Source organism: Perognathus longimembris, chromosome 17, assembly GCF_023159225.1.
Source record: "Perognathus longimembris pacificus isolate PPM17 chromosome 17, ASM2315922v1, whole genome shotgun sequence".
NCBI lineage: Eukaryota > Metazoa > Chordata > Mammalia > Rodentia > Heteromyidae > Perognathus > Perognathus longimembris.
The window spans coordinates 24,320,473-24,341,070 of record NC_063177.1 but is presented as its reverse complement, the minus strand read 5'-3'; the positions used below and the strand labels follow the sequence as shown (position 1 = coordinate 24,341,070).

At 44.4% G+C, this 20,598-nt stretch overlaps 1 protein-coding gene across 2 annotated transcripts; it reads left to right on the top strand.

The window, feature by feature from the left end:
• LOC125366046 (C-C motif chemokine 14-like) lies at window positions 1-19,346 on the top strand. Of its 2 annotated transcripts, none has more exons than XM_048366439.1 (3): window positions 1-76; window positions 18,508-18,622; window positions 19,150-19,346. In XM_048366439.1, exons 1-3 carry the CDS (start codon window positions 1-3, stop codon window positions 19,235-19,237), a joined length of 279 nt encoding a protein of 92 aa, XP_048222396.1. In that variant the 3' UTR covers window positions 19,238-19,346. The 2 variants fall into 2 exon arrangements, with proteins under 2 accessions (XP_048222396.1, XP_048222395.1); XM_048366438.1 differs by lacking the exon at window positions 1-76 and adding an exon at window positions 16,606-16,745 and having other exon boundaries at window positions 19,150-19,344.
• The last annotated feature ends 1,252 nt before the right edge of the window (window positions 19,347-20,598 follow it).

Genomic DNA, 20,598 nt, shown 5'->3' with positions numbered 1-20,598 from the left:
ATGAAGGTCTCCATGGCTGCTCTCTCCTTCGTCACCCTTACTGCTGTCCTAGGAACCCAAACCCAGATTATACATGGTGAGTACCTCCAGCTTTCTCTCTAGTCTACAGTAACTCACAGTCTCTGGAGATGGGGAGGAAATTCAGGAAGGCAGCTCTGCCCTCTCTTGCATACTCTCCATCTCAGACATGATTCTGAAACTTCGGTTAGAAGCAGCAGCATAGTACAGACCTGCCTCTGCAGCCTGTGGTCCCTGGGAAAGACTACACAGATGGGGAGACCAGCTGTGGTTGTATACGTTCTCTTGGCTGATGAACTATTAAGTACGAGATCAAACCAGCCCTGGTAGCTCACACCTGTAATTCTAGCTACTCAGGAGGCTGAGATCCGAGGATGGAAGTTCAAAGCCAGCCTGGGCAGGAAAGTCCATGAGGCTTTTATCTCCAATTAACCACCAGAAACCAGAAGTGACGCCGTGGCTCAAACGGTAGAGTGCTAGCCTTGAGCTGAAGAGTTCAGAGACAGTGCCCAGGCCCAGAGTTCAAGCCTCATGACCAAAAAAAAAAAAAAAAAAAAAAAAGTACTCGATCAAAAGTTTTTTTAATAGAATTCTATGACGTTACAAGTATGATATACCATCTGTATAAAGCTATCATTTTGAGAGGAAGTAGAACCAGCCAGGCAAATGACTCCAAGTCCACCCTCTCATTTGAATCTGTGGGATTTTAATTCACAGAGATGACTGAGTCTCAACACAGAGAGTTTAAGGCCACTGGAAATAGAGCTCATTACTTACATTTCCCCAAAGAGAGAAAGAGGAACAGCATGCTCCACTGGGCCACAGAAGGCATCAGGATGCAGCTCAGAGGCGTGAGCGTTCTGGGGACCCCGGGAGAAAGCTAGAGCAAAGCACAGCACACAGGGTAGGACTGGCTAGTGCAAATAAGTCCCGCAGCCTTTGGAGACAGTAGTGATCGCTTGTGGTCTGACACCTGGTTTCAGGATGATGTGGAGCAAAAGCAATACTGGCATGATGAAATGAAAGGGGTGGTTGGGCATCAGGGCTCAGAATTTGTGTGTTTGATCTCATTGCTGTCTCTAAGAATATGCTGGCTCTGGGAGATGTAGCCTTTGAAGCTGTCAAGATTTTAAAGTTGTCAAAACAAACAAACCAGGGCTGGGGATATAGCCTAGTGGCAAGAGCGCCTGCCTCGGATACACGAGGCCCTAGGTTCGATTCCCCAGCACCACATATACAGAAAAACGGCCAGAAGCGGCGCTGTGGCTCAAGAGGCGGAGTGCTAGCCTTGAGCGGGAAGAAGCCAGGGACAGTGCTCAGGCCCTGAGTCCAAGGCCCAGGACTGGCCAAAAAAAAAAACAAAAAACAAACAAACCAGCTGTGTAGCATGGATTCTAAAGCAAATATTGTGCATGGTTTATCAGTCTTGGAAATCTGCCTTATAATAGCAATGAAGTATTTAAATGATATCTATGAAGAGGAACCTTTTAATTTTCAAATGGTCTATAATGAATTTCAGAAATTTGTTCAAAGAAAGGCCCATTCTGTTTATAATTTTGAGAAACCTGTTATAATGAAGGCTTTTGAACACTTACAGCAATTAAAATTAATAAAGCCCATGGAAAGAACTTCAGTAAATTCACAGAGAGAGTACCAGCTGATGAAACTACTTTTGGATAATACTCAAATTATGAATGCCCTACAGAAATACCCCAACTGTCCTACAGATGTCAGGCAGTGGGCAACATCCTCACTGAGCTGGCTATAAACAAAACCAGTGATTTCAGTTTTGACATTTCAGGCATACTTCTCTAAAGAACTATAAGTTATTGTCCTTGAACAAACTATGTTAATACATTCCTTTATGTTTATAAACAATTTGTATTTATGGGAAATTGCTGTACATGTTTGCTGTTCCTTGAATCATGAGCAGTTATGTGATTTGTAATTCCAGTGATTGGCTTAGAATATGCTAAAAGTAGCAATTCAAATGAATAAAGTATGACTGTTTTTAGGGGAAAAAAAAGAAATAGTTATAAAAGACAAGGCTGTTTCAGATTTGATTCCAGGCCCATATTCCCATAGGAAGTATCCACATTCTTTATTAAATATGAGTCATATGTATCTAAGAAGTAAACTGAAGTTTCCTTTCATTAGCTTAATTAGTATAATGTACATCAACAACCTCTTATCTACCTAAATATGTCTAATACAAGGGTTAGATATATTTTAGATTGCAGAATGTTTATGGTTTGGGGACAGTAATACATGTCTGCATATTACTTTAATATTTTTGGTGGTGATTGGGGAGCATAATTTAATCAAATACCTAAGAATTCTCATACAAAGTTAGATGAATAAAGATTAAACAGCCTTACTTCATTTCAAGGGGACATTGTGCCACTAAATGAGTTGATGACAAATTTGCTATTTCCAGAGTCCAATGTATTTTAGAAATATTAAGGAAGATTTATGTTTTATATGTATGATATTATAGACATTCAAATAACTTAGCCATGGTAGATTTACAGTTTTCTTTTATTGTCTTAGAAAGAAAATGTTTTCATATCTTAAACATTTTTCAGAGATTCCTGATACAGCTGTCAGCATACTAGGGGGATAAATGTGCTTGGAAGTGGAATAGAAAACTGGCACTGCTTCAGCCTCAGGGCCCGCCTGCCTTGGATTGGGGTGAGGAAGGGGTGAGTGAAGATCCTGAGACATGGCTGCCTTCAAGTAATCTCTCCCCCAAACCTGTTTCTCCTAAATACAGAAACAGGAGACTCCATGATGACGAAGCATCAACCTAAATTGCCCATGAGTCTACCCCAAGGTAAATGACCAGACATGACACATATTTGAATGTAACAGGTAGGTACAGATCAACACTGGCTTCATTTACCTGCTTAAAGAACATGAGGGGGTGGGAAGATCCTGAGGATGGTGGTCATCTCCATCTCCATAAAGATCAGCATGGGCCATGGGTACCACACCCAAAGATACCTTTTCCATTTCCACCTGGATTCCTGCGTCTTTCCCCTTGGGGTAGAAGCTGTTCTCTGATACCTACAGGTATCTGCAAATGCCTTCCCCTTCAGCTCTGGCCTCTGTAGCTCACCCTGGGTATCCTTAGAAACGCAGCCAACCCTGGGGAACATGTAAAGCAAGGAGATTACAGTGAGTGCCGGCAGAAGTGGAGGAAACTTCCTTTCTGAGCCCTGAGCTTTCTCACCGCCCCCAGCCCCCTCCATAGTACTCTTGACTTTGCCCTCAAATGGCTCTTTCCCTACCCACAGCCTTTCTCCAACCTTCTGACTGCTGTTTCTTCTATACTCCACGAAGCATCCAGTGTGCATTCATGAGAGATTGTTTCTTAACAAGCAGTGGCTGTCCCATGCCAGGTGTTATGTAAGTGCCAAGCTCACTCCCCATGTTTTGGAGGAAAGGGAGCCTGCAGGAGAGAATTTTCTCTTGGAGATCTCTGAGAGTCCAAGAGTTCTCTCTTTGGAGAGAGAACTTGGCAGATGAAGTCCAGAAAAGTCCCATTTCTGTGCTGTGTCATGTAATGGCAGCTTGTATCCTCCCCCTGTATCCCACAATGTCCATCTCCTAGTGGAGAGGAGGAGAGGGAGGAGGAAGAGAGTGACAGGGGCTTCCTAAGGATTCTCTCATGAGGGGCTGGGAACATGGCCTAGTGGCAAGAGTGCTTGCCTCGTATACATGAAGCCCAGGGTTTGATTCCCCAGCACCACATATATAGAAAACGGCCAGAAGTGGCACTGTGGCTCAAGTGGCAGAGTGCTAGCCTTGAGCAAAAAGAAGCCAGGGACAGTGCTCAGGCCCTGAGTTCAAGGCCCAGGACTGGCAAAAAAAAAAAAAAGGATTCTCTCATGAATCACTGGAGAATTCAAAGGCTAAGGGTAGGTCCCAAAGAGGAGGTAGGCACTCAGGGGTCCTCATTTTCATTTACTGAAGACACCTTTTGGTAATTTGCCTCTCCCTTTTCCTCCAGCTTCATTACCAAGAAGTGGCAACGTGTCTGTGCCAATCCCAGAGAACGATCCGTTCAAAAATGTATGAAAATGTTGAAGCTCTCCTCCAGGAAGAGGACAGGAAATGCTAGCAACCCTGCCTCCAACTCTCCCATGAATTTCTTGGCCTGAATTATAGTTTGAAATTATTTTACAAATCAAAGCCATTTAATTAATGCATCCTCATTGACCAAGTCTACCCCCTAAATACTGATATTATTGTGTGGCTCTATAATCAAATAGGGACCTTCTGAACCCTGTCCATTTCTACATTACATGCTCAACTTTGGCTTTCTTTTTTTTAATTTTCAAATTCTTACTGATGAGTTCTTGTTAAAACAAACTATACATTGAATCAAGCATATTCAGTTTACCTTTGTTGGAATTGTAAAGAAGAAAATAAACTTAAATAAAGCTGAGAACCTCAAAGATATGAAACACAAGTTGATGTTACGTCTTATCTCTTTTCTGAAACAGCTAAGCTTTGAAGGCTTGCCTACAATTTCAGAAAACAGAATTTTTCCCACTCCACCATTTACTACAATCACACTATGTTTTAGTTTGCTTCCATTTTTTCCCCATAATAATCTATTCTAGATTTTTGGTTTTCTTACAATTCCTTTCTATTAGTCATGAAACAGTCCTAGCATGGATTTCATTTTTCTGTTTTCATTTGAAGATTCTCGCCATTTCTTCTATGGTGGCTATTTCATTCTAAAAGCAAACATTCTTCCACCATCTTTGAACTTCCTATTCCCATTTAGAGAAATTACTGTGGACCTGACAAAGACCAATCACACACCTAAGTTCATCCTGTCATGACACAGAGCCATCAGCTTCCCTCTTCCTTCTCCTCCTTTCCCTTTTTGTTTTAGCAGAAGTAAAGGTATATATTGAATTTCATTCTAATATAATCTTGCTTTTCAGAATTCTCCATGGATATTTTGTTTCATAGACGTAGGGGAAATTCTCAAAGGGCTGTTAGATTAAAACTATGCTAGCCGATGGGGCTGGGGATATAGCCTAGTGGCAAGAGCGCTTGCCTTGTATACATGAAGCCCTGGGTTCGATTCCCCAGCACCACATATACAGAAAATGGCCAGAAGTGGCGCTGTGACTCAAGTGGCAGAGTGCTAGCCTTGAGCAAAAAGAAGCCAGGGACAGTGCTCAGGCCCTGAGTCCAAGGCCCAGGACTGGCAAAAAAAAAAACAAAAAAACAAAAAAAACTATGCTAGCTGGGTGCCATTGGCTCATGCCTGTACTCAGGAGACTGAGATCTGAGGATCATGGTCAGTCCAGGTAGAAAAGTCCCCGTGAGACTCTTATCCTTAATTAGCCACTCAAAAACCAGAAGTGGCACTGTGGCTCAAGTGGTAGAGTGCTAGCCTTGACCATAAAGAGGCCCTGAATTCAAGCCCCACACCCGACAAAAAGAAAGCACACAACAAACTATACTAGACCCATAGGGAATGTGTGTGCTTCACCAGGTGTTCTGGAAGATTGTGTTGTTAGATCAGAAGAACAAAATGGGTAAAATAGTGTACCTGAACTTCTATGGATACCGAGGGACCAGGTGTCTCCTTGTCTAGGTATTGCCTTATGACATGGCAGATCTATAGAAGGAGGGACTAATAAACAACAACAACAAGATTTTCCTTCCTAACAAAGCATCTGATGATTCATACATCTTTGAAGCCTTGGAGGAAACAAGGGAATATTAGGTCTAATGTTTGTATAATACTCACTCACATACCCTAAGGGGAGTACTCAGTAATAGAGCCTTTTCCTTGCACACACAAGACCCTGAGACCAATCTCTTGAGAAAACAAACAAAACTATATATTTGCTCTATTTTCACAGTTCCTCAGCGAATATACTTTTTCTTTTGCTTTTATGCAATGCTTTCTTCCAGAATGTCTTCATCTCAATTCTACCCAACAATACTGAGCCCCAATTTCCATGGGTCAAATTAGATGCTACCATGAAATCTTTCCTCTATTATCCTCACCAAAAGTACCTATCTCCCTTTCTCTGGAATTTGAAAACAAATATTTATTGCCACGCAGATTATTACTGAGTAGCTACTGAATGTTATGTACTGTGCTAGGCATTTGGAAAAACCATGAGAAGGAAAACACACTGGATTGTTATCCATCAAAAATATTTCAATCGGAGGAGAAAGATGGTGCCGACAGAATAGGGAGGCACCCCAACTCGCTCCAACTGAATAGCGAGCTGGGAACTCCAACACCCAACACCCCATCAAGAACCCAGCAAAACCAGCAGCCAGAAGCAGTGGAGAAACGCAGGAAAACAAAAAGGAGCAAAAAAGAAGAACCGAAAACCTACACGGAGCCGGAGAATCTCCGGCGCACCCTCCCCCCCACCAGCCGACCCTGGCCCAAACAGAGCCAGGCTGGGAAAGGGGAACCCGGCGATCGGCAGACAGGCTGCCAGGAGCGCAGAATTCAGATAACGGGAGACCCCACGGACACAAGGCAGGGTGCGGACCAAGACACACACCGGCAGCGACGAGAAGTTCGGGTCCACACTGGGTTCGGACAAGGGAACCCAGCGCGGCAGAAAGAGGGAACCGGGGAAGCCACGACGACACTTCGCCAACCCCTGAAGGGCCAACGGCTGCGCGGGACACACACACAAAGCAGCAACTGTGAGTCCTCCATTATCCCCTCCCCCAATGGGAGACCAGCTATCAGAGACCCAAGCCCGACAAAGAAGCTAGATCTCCCTCCCTCCCCCTCCCCACTCCTGAGGGAACAAAGAACCCCCAAATCAGGCGGGGAGCTCCCATCAGGCACTGGGAAGTCAGTTTAGCAGGGGAAGGGCAGAGCAGCCCCAAGGCCCCACAGGTTCCTGAACTGGCAGAACCGTCCCTGCCCCCTTCCCAACAGGGGTCTGGGGACGGCCAGCAGTGCAAGCCCCACCCTAGGCGCCTGGACCTCACAGACTCTTACAACTAAAATCACAGGCGCTGGTGGGCAATACCAGCCCAGCAGGGTCACCTGAGCCTGATAACGTCCCCCCCCTTGCAGCGGAGGCGAGGTCTGAGGGTGCCAAGCCACACCCGGACAGTCGATCCCACTGGGCCCCACACATACCGCCCCCCCCAACGGACTCCCGGGAGGGCGCAAGCACAACCCAACAACCCGGGGCTCACTCTGGGAGGCATATCCCGCTAAAGTGCCTGTTGTAGTGGACGCACAGCGCACAGGAGGGCGGGGCTCTGGGCGACAGCGCAGGCTCTGGTAGGCGTACCCTGCACTGGTGGGCGGGGCCACAGCAACAGCACCTGCTGCCGTAGACACGCCTACACAGAAGGGAGGGGTGATCTCCAGATGTGCAAATCACAAAGAAACATAACTCAGTTCATCAAAGGGCAAGCCAACTCACCAGCTCCAAAAAGCAGCACGACTGAAAAGGAGATGGAGACTAAAAAAGCAAATGAGGCCATGTTAACAGGAATGATCGAAAGCGTCAGAAATGAAATCAGAAAACAATTCCAGGAATTTAGAGCGGAAATCTGGAAGGACACCCAGGAAGCCAAGAAAGAAATGGAAGCAAAAATGGATACAATGCAAGCCTCCTTTAAAGAAATGGAAGCAAAAATGGATACAATGCAAGCCTGCTTTAAAGAAAATCTCCACATCCTGAGAATTGAGATGCATGAAAAAATAGATTTAAAATACAACTCTTTAAAGGAAGAAATTTCCACGATCAGAGCTGATATGACAACCATAAATAGCTCTCTGACATCCATAAACTCCGCAATTGAAACCATAACACAAAGAGTGGACCATATAGAATCCAGAATCTCTCACCTGGACGATGAAGCAGCTGACAACAACCAGAAAATGACCACACTCTAAGAAAAGGTGAAGCTTCAGGGAAGACTAATCCAGGAACTAATGGACAAAGACAAGAGATATAATCTGCGCATAATTGGAATAGAAGAAGGAGCCGAATACCAGAACAGAGGGCTTAATCATGTTCTCAATAAAGTTATTGCAGAAAACTTCCCCAACCTCACAGGGGACCCCATCCAGGTAACTGAAGCCTATAGGACACCTAGCAGACCAGACCCCAGGAAAGCCACCCCAAGGCACATAATATTCAAGACTACAGACCTCAAGATTAAAGAGCAAATTCTGAATTCAGCCAAAGCGAAGAAGGAAACTTTCTTCAATGGGAAGAGGATTCGAATAACGTCTGACTTATCCACACAAACTTACCAAGCTCGAAGTGAGTGGAAGAACACCATCCAAGTACTTCAGAATAACAATTTACAACCTCGGATCAGATATCCAGTGAAATTGGAGTTCACATTCGAGGGGAAAACCAGATCTTTCCACACCAAAGAGGAGCTAAAGGAGTATGTGAATAAAAAACCAGCCCTACAGCGAATATTAAGAGGGGAACCCCACCCAACAGAGATCGTAAAAGACACACAGACAGAATCAGAAAGAAACTTCAATAGCCAAAGTCCAGCAGAAACACAAGCTCACTAAAGACAAGAAAAAATAAAAAAGAGGAAAAAACAGCCCAACAAGAAAATGGAAGGAGAAAAAACACCCTTATCCTTGATCTCTTTAAATATAAATGGTTTAAACTCCCCGATAAAGAGGAGCAGACTGGCAGAATGGATTCGAAAACAAAAAGTTGATATCTGCTGTCTACAAGAGACCCACCTTACAGCAAGGGACAAAAACAGGCTTCGAATAAAAGGATGGAGCAAGATCTACCAAGCAAATGCACCCACCAAAATGGCAGGTGTAGCCATTCTGATCTCAGACAAGCTGGACTTCTCATTAAAGTCAACTCAAAAAGACAAAGAAGGACACTACATATTAATACAAGGAAAAATCCAGAATCAAGAAATCACAGTGATAAATGTATACTCACCGAACAAAAGAGGCCCTACATATGTCAAGCAAATTCTCACAGAATTACAGAGCAAGATAGACACAAACACAATCATAGTGGGTGACTTTAATACTCCTCTCTCTCCAAGAGACAGATCCAACACCCAGAGGATTAGTAAGGGAGCTGAGGACCTAAATAACACCATTTCCCAAATGGATCTAACAGACCTATATAGAACCTTCCACCCTACAGAGACCCAATACACCTTCTTTTCAGTAGCCCATGGATCATATTCCAAAATAGACCACGTCATAGCCCACACAAAGAACCTCAGCAAATACAAAAGTATTGACGTCATCCCATGTATTATATCTGATCACAGTGGATTAAAGGTAACCCTCAACAACAAAGGATACCACAGAGCCTATACACACTCTTGGAGGCTAAACCCCACGCTGCTATCCAACACTTGGGCCACAGACCAAATTAAAGATGAAATCAACGAATTCATAAGCCACAATGACAAAGAAAACACATCACAAAGAAACCTATGGGACGCAGCTAAGGCAGTACTGAGGGGCAAGATCATTGCACTCAGCACCCACATTAAAAGAATGGAAGCAGGGGGGGAGGGAAAGGGGGGGGCATAAGGGACAAGGCAACAAACAGTACAAGAAATGTATCCAATGCCCAACGTATGATACTGTAACCTCTCTGTACGTCAGTTTGATAAAAAAAAATTGAGAAAAAAGAAATAGAGCAGTCATCTGCATAAGAAAAAGTTTTATAAAAATATCCACAACCTAGTCATTTCATGATGATCACAAAGATCATGTGGCCAATAGAATAACAATGATCATTATTAAATTAAAGTTTTCTTATAAAAAAAAATAAATAAATAAAAAGAATGGAAGCAGAGCAGGTGAATACCCTCACGATGAAACTAAAACAACTGGAGAAACAAGAAATGACAGAATCTAAAACGACTAGAAGGGGAGAGATCACAAAGATTAAAGAAGAGATAAATCTGATTGAAAATAGAAAGACCATTCAACAAATAAACAAGACTAAAAGCTGGTTCTTTGAGAAAATAAACAAAATTGACAGACCCCTTGCAAGACTTACAAAAAAAAAGAAGAGAAGCGACTCATATACGTAAAATCAGGGACACCACCGGAAAAATTACAACAAGTACACACGATATTCAAACAATCATAAAGAGCTATTTCCAAAACCTCTACTCGGCAAAAAACAATAATTTTACAGAAATGGATCAATTCTTAGAGAAGTACAAACTGCCCAAACTGAACCAAGAAGAAATAAATCAACTAAATAAACCAATAACTTACAGTGAGATACAGGAGGTAATCAAGAACCTCCCTACTAAGAAAAGCCCAGGCACAGATGGATTCACCAACGAATTCTACAAAACCTTTAGTGAGGAGCTAATACCAATACTCCTCAAACTCTTCCGCAAAATAGAAACAGAGGGAGAAATCCCAAACTCATTCTACGAAGCTAATATCATACTCATTCCCAAACCAGGCAAAGATCCAACAAAAAAAGAGAACTACAGACCAACATCACTAATGAACACAGACGCAAAGCTCCTCAATAAAATATTAGCTAACAGGATCCAGAAACTGATCAAGAAAATCATACATCATGACCAAGTAGGCTTCATCCCTCAGTCACAAGGATGTTTCAATATCCGTAAATCAATCAACGTAATTCACCACATAAACAGATCTAAAATTAAGAATTACATTGTTATCTCAGTCGATGCCCAAAAAGCCTTTGACAAAATACAACATCCATACCTATTAAAAGCTTTGGAGAGAACAGGAATAGATGGAACACTCCTCAAAACAATAAAAGCCATATACAACAGACCAACTGCTAATAGCATATTAAATGGAGAGAAACTTAAATCATTCCCCCTAAACTCAGGAACAAGACAAGGATGCCCACTCTCCCCACTTCTGTTCAACATAGTGCTGGAATCCCTAGCCATAGCAATAAGGCAAGAGGAGGACATCAAAGGGATCCACATCGGCAAGGAAGAAATCAAGTTATCCCTATTCGCAGTCGACATGATCTTATATCTGAAGGACCCAAACAACTCAGTACCCAAACTCCTACACCTAATAAACCAATTTGGCAAAGTAGCAGGATACAAAATCAATCCACAAAAGTCAGCAGCTTTTCTGTACACCAGCAATAGACAAACAGAAAAGGAAATTATGGAAACAATTCCATTTACACTAGCCAAAAAAAGAATAAAGTACCTAGGGATCAACTTAACCAAGGACGTGACGGACCTATTCAATGAAAACTACAAAAATCTAATAAGGGAAATCAAAGAAGACACAAGGAGATGGAAAGACCTCCCATGCTTATGGGTAGGCAGAATCAATATAGTGAAAATGGCCATATTGCCCAAATTGTTATACAAATTCAATGCAATAACTATCAAAATCCCAGCCACATTCTTCACTGAAATAAAGAAACCAATCCACAAATTCATATGGAACAGCAAAAAACCTAGAATAGCCAAAGCAATTCTAGGCAAAAAAAATAGTGCAGGAGGTATCACAATACCAGACTTCAAGCTCTACTATAAGGCCATCATAACAAAAACAGCATGGTATTGGTATAAAAACAGATCAGAAGACCAATGGATTAGAATTGAAGACCCAGAAATAAAACCGCACTCTTACAGCAAACTGATATTCGACAAAGGAGCTAAAGACATACAATGGAATAAACATAGCCTCTTCAACTACTGGTGCTGGGAGAACTGGGCAGCCATATGCAGAAAACTCAAAGTAGACCCAAGCCTATCACCATGCACCAAGATCAACTCAAAATGGATCAAGGACCTCAATATCAGACCTGAATCCTTGAAACTACTGAAAGACAGAATAGGAAAGACGCTAGAACTTATAGGCACAGGAAGGAACTTCCTGAATAGAGTCCCAGGGGCACAACAAATAGGGGAAAGACTCGACAAATGGGACTACTACAAATTAAAAAGTTTCTGCATAGCTAAGGTCATAGCCACCAAAATAGAAAGACAGCCAATGATATGGGAAAGGATATTTACCAGCACAGCAACAGACAAAGGCCTGATATCGGTCATCTACAGAGAACTCAAAAAACTAAGCCCCTCCAAGCCCAATAAACCTATTAGGAAATGGGCAAAAGAGCTAAAGAGAGACTTCACAAGAGAAGATATAAAAATGGCAAAGAAACACATGAGGAAATGCTCAACATCCCTGGTAGTAAAGGAAATGCAAATAAAAACAACCCTGTGATACCACCTCACTCCAGTTAGAATGGCCTATACTCTGAACTCAGGAAACAACAAATGCTGGAGGGGCTGTGGGGAAAGAGGAACCCTTCTCCATTGTTGGTGGGAGTGCAAATTAGTACAACCACTTTGGAGAACAGTATGGAGGTTTCTCAAAAAGCTCAATATAGACCTACCCTATGACCCGGCCATACCACTCCTAGGCATCTATCCTAAACAGCAAACCCCAAGATATCAAAAAGACATTTGTACTTCCATGTTTATCGCGGCACAATTCACAATAGCCAAAATATGGAAAACCCCCAGATGCCCCTCCACAGATGAATGGATCCAAAAAATATGGTACTTATACACAATGGAATACTACATAGCGATTAGGAATGGTGAAATATTGTTATTCGCAGGGAAATGGTCAGAACTCGAACAAATAATGTTGAGTGAGACAAGCCTAGAACACAGAAAACAAAGGGGCATGATCTCCCTGATATATGACTGTTAACAAAGGGAGACGGTGAGACAGTAGAGACCAAGTCTGTGAATACTGTATATGTTCTTGATACATTGTATATTACATATATGTCTACCTGACCTAGACAAGGGATAGAAAAACAGGTCGTAAGATATCATAAGAAATGTACACACTGCCCTACTATGTAACTGCACCCTTTTTGCACAACACCTTGTAAAAAAAATTATGTTCAATTAATAAAAAAAAGTAAAAAAAAAATATTTCAATCATACCTTGTGCCAGAATCTCAAACCTGTAATCTTAGCTGCAAAGAAGTCTGAGATTGAAGTATGAAGTTCACAGCCAGCCCAGGAAGAAAAGTCCAACTCAGTCTACTAGAAACCAGCAAACAGCAGGGCTAGAGGTATGGTTCAAGTAGAAGTGTGCTAGCAGAGCAAATACATTGAAGGAATATGAGGCCTTGAATTAAAAAAAAAATTCAATCCATCTGGGCACCAGTTGCTCACAACAATGCCTTGGTTACTGGGTGACTCTCCTAACTACTGTGAGGCTTAAGTTGACCATAGTTCAGACCAGCCTAGGCAGAAAACTTCCCAAGGCCCCTTCTGAATATAGAATTGGGTAAGGTGACATGTGCCTGTATCCTTGCTGTGACCCTACCTCAAAAATAACCAGCAAAAAGCATGAGGATATGGTTCAGCAGTAAGAGTTCCTGTCTAGCAAGCTTGAGGACATGAGTTCAAACTCCAGTGCAGCCAGAAAAAAAAAGACTAAGAATAAGGTATGTAGGGGCTGGGGATATGGCCTAGTGGCAAGAGTTCTTGTCTCATATACATGAGGCCCTGGGTTCAATTCCCCAGCACCACATATATAGAAAATGGCCAGAAGTGGCGCTGTGGCTCAAGTGGCAGAGTGCTAGCCTTGAGCAAAAAGAAGCCAGGGACAGTGCTCAGGCCCTGAGTCCAAGCCCCAAGACTGGCCAAAAAAAAAAGAATAAGGTATGTATATTGGTATAAGAATCACATCTAATTCATCACCTACTCTCCAAATAATAGTGCAATACTGGAATGAAACCAGGAGGCTATTTGTTTTGGAGACAATCAGTCTGAGACTCAATCTTCCCTATTCCCCCGTTGGATTTCCCAAGGCCTAGATAGATCTGTGATATCAATAAGGACTTTTGAACCCTTAGCATGCATGGGAACCACTGGCACGGCTCATCAAGACACAGACTTCTCAAAGCCTACTCTTACGGGTTCAGTAGGACTAGGAAAAGGCCAAAAAACAGCATATGATATTGTGGCAAAGAAGTAAAATGGTCTCACTACCCCTGCTCCCTTTTCTTCCTGATCACCATGACTACATATTCTCCATCCTTTTGTCATTAGGTTGGAGCTGTGTAGCTCTGATGTTACCACGGAATGTGACAGCAACTTTATACCATTTCCAGAACTGGCCCATAAAAACTTCCCTTGCCTAGCAGGCGTGGTGGCCTTGTGATCAAAGTGGTGGCATCACAAGGTAGAAGCAACCTGGATTTCTGAATGAGCACAGGGGAAGCTCTCCCAGCACACACTCCCCTACTACACCTGACCTGATCTGGACTGTGAACCCTCCTCGAATTCTCTGGGTGGTTCAGCAGAGAAGAACTGCAGAAGTAGGAACTCAATCATTATTGAGGGGAAAAAAAAAAGATTTCCTGTAAGGCAATGAGTCAAATTTTGGCAGATTGGCCAATCGACATGAAAACTTAGTAGTATCTCTTCCCTTCTCAGATTCCTCCCAGAAACCACTTATTTTCTGCATTATTCATAATGATGACTTCTATCATCTTGTTTGGGGAGTTTTGACAGTGTTGTTATGGAAAATCCTAATTAATGACTGCCTCTACATCTAACTATAAGAATTCACCTGAAAGATGTATGCTAACTTGGCTCAGGTTATTTATTTGTTCTCCTTTTAAAACATGTATTTAGGGCTGAAAGTGCAGCACAATGGTAGAATACTTATTGAGCATACATAAGGTTCTTGTGCTGAAAATAATAATAAAGAAAAATAGGCTTGATGCTAGTGGCTTATGCCTGCAATCCTACTACACAGGAGGTGAGATTTGAGAATTGCACGTCAAAGCTTCCCTGGGCAGGAAAGTCCCTATGACTCTCATTTCCAATTAACCACTAAAAAAGGCCAGAAGTAGAAGTGTGGCTCAAGTGGTAGAGTGCCTGCCTTGAGAGTAAAGCTTAGGGACACACCCAAGCACAGAGTTCATGTCCCAAAACCTTAGAACCTGCACGCGCCCAGGCATGCACACACACACACACACACACACACACACACACACACACACACGGAAAAGAAAAATACACATAATTCTAAATTATCTCCTAAAGTCTAGGCTCTGTGTCAATGGGCAAAGATAACTAATAGACATTGCTTGTCCCATTGATTCCAGGTGAGAAGAGATTAAGAACACCTAACCACAACAGCAAGGAGAAAGGAGAAAGTGTCCCCAAGAATAGTATGATAAAGATCATTAGGCTGAACGCCCCCTCCCCCAAGGTGGGATCTGTCCTTCGGTCAAATCATGGTGTGGACATGAACATGCATCTGGCTTTGTCTGAGCCCCAGCTTCCATCCAGGAAAAGGCCAGCTGAGAGCAACTGGAGGATTTCAAGTACACAGCATGCAAGCTGCATGTGATAAATATACCCCATCCATCACTGTGCATTCACCCCATGGGTACAGCTTCTGAACTGCCTCGGGCACAAGGCTCCAGCTCATCACTGATCAATGACACCTGTTGCTATCCTTGAACTAAGCATTCCCACCAACCTTCTCTCTGGCAAAGTCAGAAAGCCAAAGGCACCAACTCCCCAAGCTCAGAAAAGGCACAAACTGAAGACTTTACAGAGAACCCAAGCCAGCCAAGGCAGTTTTAGAGAGCTTAGCTGAGGCTCCCATGTTTCTTAAAAGCACACAGTTTAGGGGCTGGGGATATAGCCTAGTGGCAAGAGTGCCTGCCTCGGATACACGAGGCCCTAGGTTCAATTCCCCAGCAGAAAACGGCCAGAAGCGGCGCTGTGGCTCAAGTGGCAGAGTGCTAGCCTTGAGCGGGAAGAAGCCAGGGACAGTGCTCAGGCCCTGAGTCCAAGGCCCAGGACTGGCCAAAAAAAAAAAAAGCGCACAGTTTAATTTATCAACTTCCAAAGCACGGACTTTGTTTCTGAGCCTTTATTTCTCCAACTGCTCTTATAAAGATTAAGTGGACTAAAGTATTCACAAAGCGTTTGGGACAGTGGTTAGTGTGAGTGGCAACCATTGCGTAAATGAGTTGTCTGCTACACATCAGCACCTCTTTAGCACTGGGTGTGGAGAGGGGGGCGGGGGTGGAGGGGAGAAGATAAGGCTGCTTCAGTGTGTAAGGACTTCGTAGTTCTGACTGGTGAGACCTGACTTAGGGCACTCCAAACTTCATCTCACTACTCCCCAAAATGCCCTCTGATCTCCCAATGAACCTCTGGTCTTTGGATGAACGGATCCCGAATCACAAGGTGTCACATGACCATATTCCAGACTTAAAGGTGGAATTTGGCACAGAGCACATCCCAGCCTTGAGATCTTTGGCTGAGTATGAGACGGTGCCCCAGACCCTAAGCAAGTAGCCAACACCTAAAGAAGGGCTTCCATGGGAGGATGATTCCCACAAGGAGCAATTTCCTCCCTTCAGTCTCTGCTCTTCATGTGTCCTTCATATCACCAGAAACAAATGTACAGGACATGAAACTGCTGAGCCATCTCTACGTTTCTACTTCCTCTCAAAATCTTAGTTCCTTATCTACAAAAAAAAAAAATTGGCCAGCAAGATCATTTCTCAACACTTCCACATCCCAGGAGCCTCAGAAGCCCCCAGCAGGCCAGCCATCCTCCTGAAGCAGCACCTGAAGGGTGAAGGTCTTGATGGCTACCATCTCTTTCCTCCTCCTCTTCCTCATCTCCACCAGCCTAGAGTTCAAGGCTGAATCCTCCTCATCACGTGAGTGTAACACTTTGTCTTCTTTCCCAATGGGTAAATAAGCAGAAGTAAGGTAGCTGGGAGGCAAGGTCAGAGGACCTAGAGAAGGAGATCTGAGTCTTCTTAAACTGTTTCCATCCCACTCCCCCCAGGACTCGAGCCCCTCCTCCTAAGACCATGGAGTGATGCCTGGCCATTCCCTCAGTCCCTCTCTTTTGCCATCAAGTAGAGGTGGCCCACCCAGCAGGGAGATGTTTTCCCCCAGAGAGACTACAGAGCAGTGTCTGGAAGCCCTGAAAGCCATTTTATCTACTGGCCTCCTGAGATCTAGGCCCAGCCTGTCACCAGCCTCACCTATGCCCTGCGTGTACAGCAGTGATTAGGTATGGGCTGAGAGTGGGGGTTCTGTCCAGACCACAACTTTCCAGCTTATTTCACAGAATGAGACAGCCAGAACTGTTATTCACTCTTCCATTATGTCCCACTTCCTTTTTAGAAACTGAGAGGAACACACAAGGCTGTTGAACCAAAACTGGTGTAATGCACATGGGACTCTAGTGACAGTCTGATCTGATTCCCTGAGAAGTCATCTGTCAGTTCAGAGGGCTAAGGTGGGAGAATTAGAGCCCTGAGTGGATCTTGGGAACTAGGGAATCCTTATTCCAAGGTTTGGATAGTGAGGATTCTCCCTAAGGTGATACTAGATAAAGGTAATGCCCTCTCTCCCCCGCCCCCAACCCCCAAGCACCTGGCCACTCTCAGTGACCCAGAGGACACTGGGATACACACTCTTGCTCTGCCGAGCATGGCCACATGATGCGCACACGCCTGACTTTTCCACATAGCCACATGGTGTGCTGGTTTACACACAGAGCATGCTGGTTTGCACACTGTGTGCTGGTTTGCACAGGCCCCTTGTCTGCAGCCCCTTTCCCTATACCTCTATCTTCTAAACCTCTGGCAACCTCATTGTCATTCTCTTGCTTCTCTTTTAAGAGCCATGAACTTCCACAGCCAGAAAAGAGTTGAAAAGTCATCTAACCTAGTTGGGTGCTTTTTTTTTATTTTTCACAGGAAAAAATGTATGTAATGTGTAATACAGGGAACATCTTCAATACATTACTCTCAAAAACAATAGTTCCCTTCCCAGGGTAGCCCCAAGAAGCTCAGTGTGAACCCCATCACTACCCACCTGTCGAAAGGTTTCCTGTCCAGTAGAGGAAACTGAGAAGAAAAGTGAAATGGTCACAGTGTGAAGGAAGCAAGTGCTCAGTTGGATTGAAACTTGGGTGTCCCAGCTTTCTGGCCAATGTCCTCAGGGCTGATGGGGGCACCCTTCTCTCCCTGTGCCCTCTCTGCAGGCCCCGAGTTTGCTGGGGACAGGACAAGAGGCTGGGAGGGGCTGGATCTGCAACTCCAGATGACCTCTCATTATATTGGTTTTTCTTCCAAATATTCCTATGAGGGCTGGGTGACCACCCACAAGTCACTAGCCTTCTCCGAGTTGGTCCCTCCGAATTGGATAGTGTCAGGGAACTGGGCAGAGGTGGGTTGGCTGTGCTTCAAGCCTGGGGTTGAAAGTTGCCAGCTGATCTTCCTAGGAGGTTTTAGGCAAAAGGAATGAGGGTGGCTGCCATTGAAGGAGGAGGGAAAAGGAGCCCAAACAGCATGGGGGAGAGGGAGAAGATGAGGGAGGTCCACTGAAGCCCTCTCTCCAAGTTAACAAGGGACGACATTGGTGCTAGTGAAAGACCCATCTCACTGACCTGTGCTTTTTCCTCAGGGGGGCCTTACCACCCGGCTGAGTGCTGCTTCCACTACATCACGCATGCCATCCCACACCAGCGTGTTACTCGTTACTATGAGACAACCAGCGAGTGCTCTAGGCCCGGAGTCATGTAGGTATCCACCCCGCCTCCCTTCACAATTGGAAGGCAGGGAAGAAGCAGGGCCTCTAGGAGAGACAGCCCAGGGACAATCTAGGGACTCTTTTCTCTGAAGCCTGCCGAGTCACCTGAGTGATGCCCATAGACAGGAAGCATGAGGACACAAGGCCCTGTACTTATAATCCTAACTACGCAGGAGGTTGAGATCTGAGGATCGCAGTGCGAAGCCAGCCCAGGCAGCAAAAGTCTGTGAGACTCTTATCTCTAATGAACTACTCAGAAAAAAGCTGAAATGGTACTATGGTTCAAGTGGTAGAGCACTAGACTTGAGCAAAAACAACTCAGGGACAGCATCCAGGCCTCAAGTTCAAGCCGTAGGTTAGGCACAATAAAAAGAGGGAGAGAGGCTGAAGAGCCTGTCCCCAAGGGAAACTTGGACTGCCTCTGATAAGAGGAGGCAAGGAATATGAGAGGGAGGAGGTTTCTTCTTGGCTGCTGGATCCTTTTTGGTTTGTAATCCCTTCTGGTTAATTCCATAGCTTCATCACCAAAAGGAACCAACCCATCTGTGCCAACCCCGAAAATGAGTGGGTCCAGGACCTCATCAAGGAACTCGGGGAGAACTGAGGGGTCCAGAAGCACGACAGAAGGTCACAGCCCAGCACCCTAAAGAGAAAAAGCCAAGTGTCTCCTCCATACCCAACCCCCAGCCATAGCCAGCCCCTGGGGATTTCCCGGTCATCCATTAAAAACTATTCATGCCCTTCCCTGCCGTTGTCCCTCGTTTATTTCTCCTGAACTTACCCACTGGAAGTGGACAGGACACACCAGGGAGCCCAGCCTGGGTGTGGCACCCTCAGCACTGAGCTTTACTGTGCAGACAGGGGTAATGAAAACGTGAACAGAGAGTGAGGGAGAAACTCACTAGTGACACATCATTTTCTCAGTGCCCCCCCCCGCCAGCAGTCCTTGCCAGGCAGTCTATTTGCATTCTCATCTGTAAGTTTCACCATAAGTGCAATAGCTAAGATTTACCAACTGATTTTATAGATAAATCTTTATAAAAGTCTTTCCTTAGCAGTTAGACTCCAGAAGGGTGTGTGTGTGTATGTGTGTGTGTGTGTGTGTGTGTGTGTGTACGCACATGCATGCATGCATGTAACTCTCAAGGCCTATTTTCACTGCAATCTGGGATAGGAATAAATTTATGTAAACATTCACCGCTCCAATTATATATGCCAAGTTTTGCTGTATTATTTTACTTAGTTTTGTGTCTATCACTAGACCTGAATCTGGCCTATGCCAGGTACTCAAGAAATAGAAGGCAAGGAGGAAAGGAGGGAGGAAGGGAGGAAGAAGAAAGAAGAGAAAGGAATAAGACATCTGTGCTCCAAGAACTGGCTTTAAATTTATCTTCAGGACTCAAGGAGCTCCACTTACCTGGAGTAAGAGCGTACTCAATATAGGAACCATGACCACCTTTCCCTGGCCTCCAGTCTTTCACAGACAAGGGTTTGTGGTTCTAGGCAAGGACCTTAGCATGCATGCTAAGTAAGGATACAACCAGGCTTCTTCAAATCTCTGAAGCACATAGGTCAAGAAAGAAGCCCATACCTGCAACCTCCCTACCCTAAAAGCCACAGCTTCACCACCACTAGCTGTTCCAAACCCACCAGGATGGATTGCATTACATGGCTTACCTATTTATGAGTATTCACACCAAGTAGCAAGCCCCCTAAGAATCTACACACAACCTGTTCTCCTCCTGATTCTCATAACTCTCTGTTGGGGACAGCTGTGCCTTTAAGAGGGGACGGCCCACTTAGCCCGCCCCCCCCACCTTCCGGCTTCAACCGGAAGAGAAGCAAAGCAGCCCCCACCTCTCGGCTCAGCCACGTGAGTAATGGCAGGGACCCCAGAAACCCGGTCCTTGGGGGGCTGTGGTCTCCGCCCATAGAGGAAGTTCCCTTACGTCACCTGATGGACAG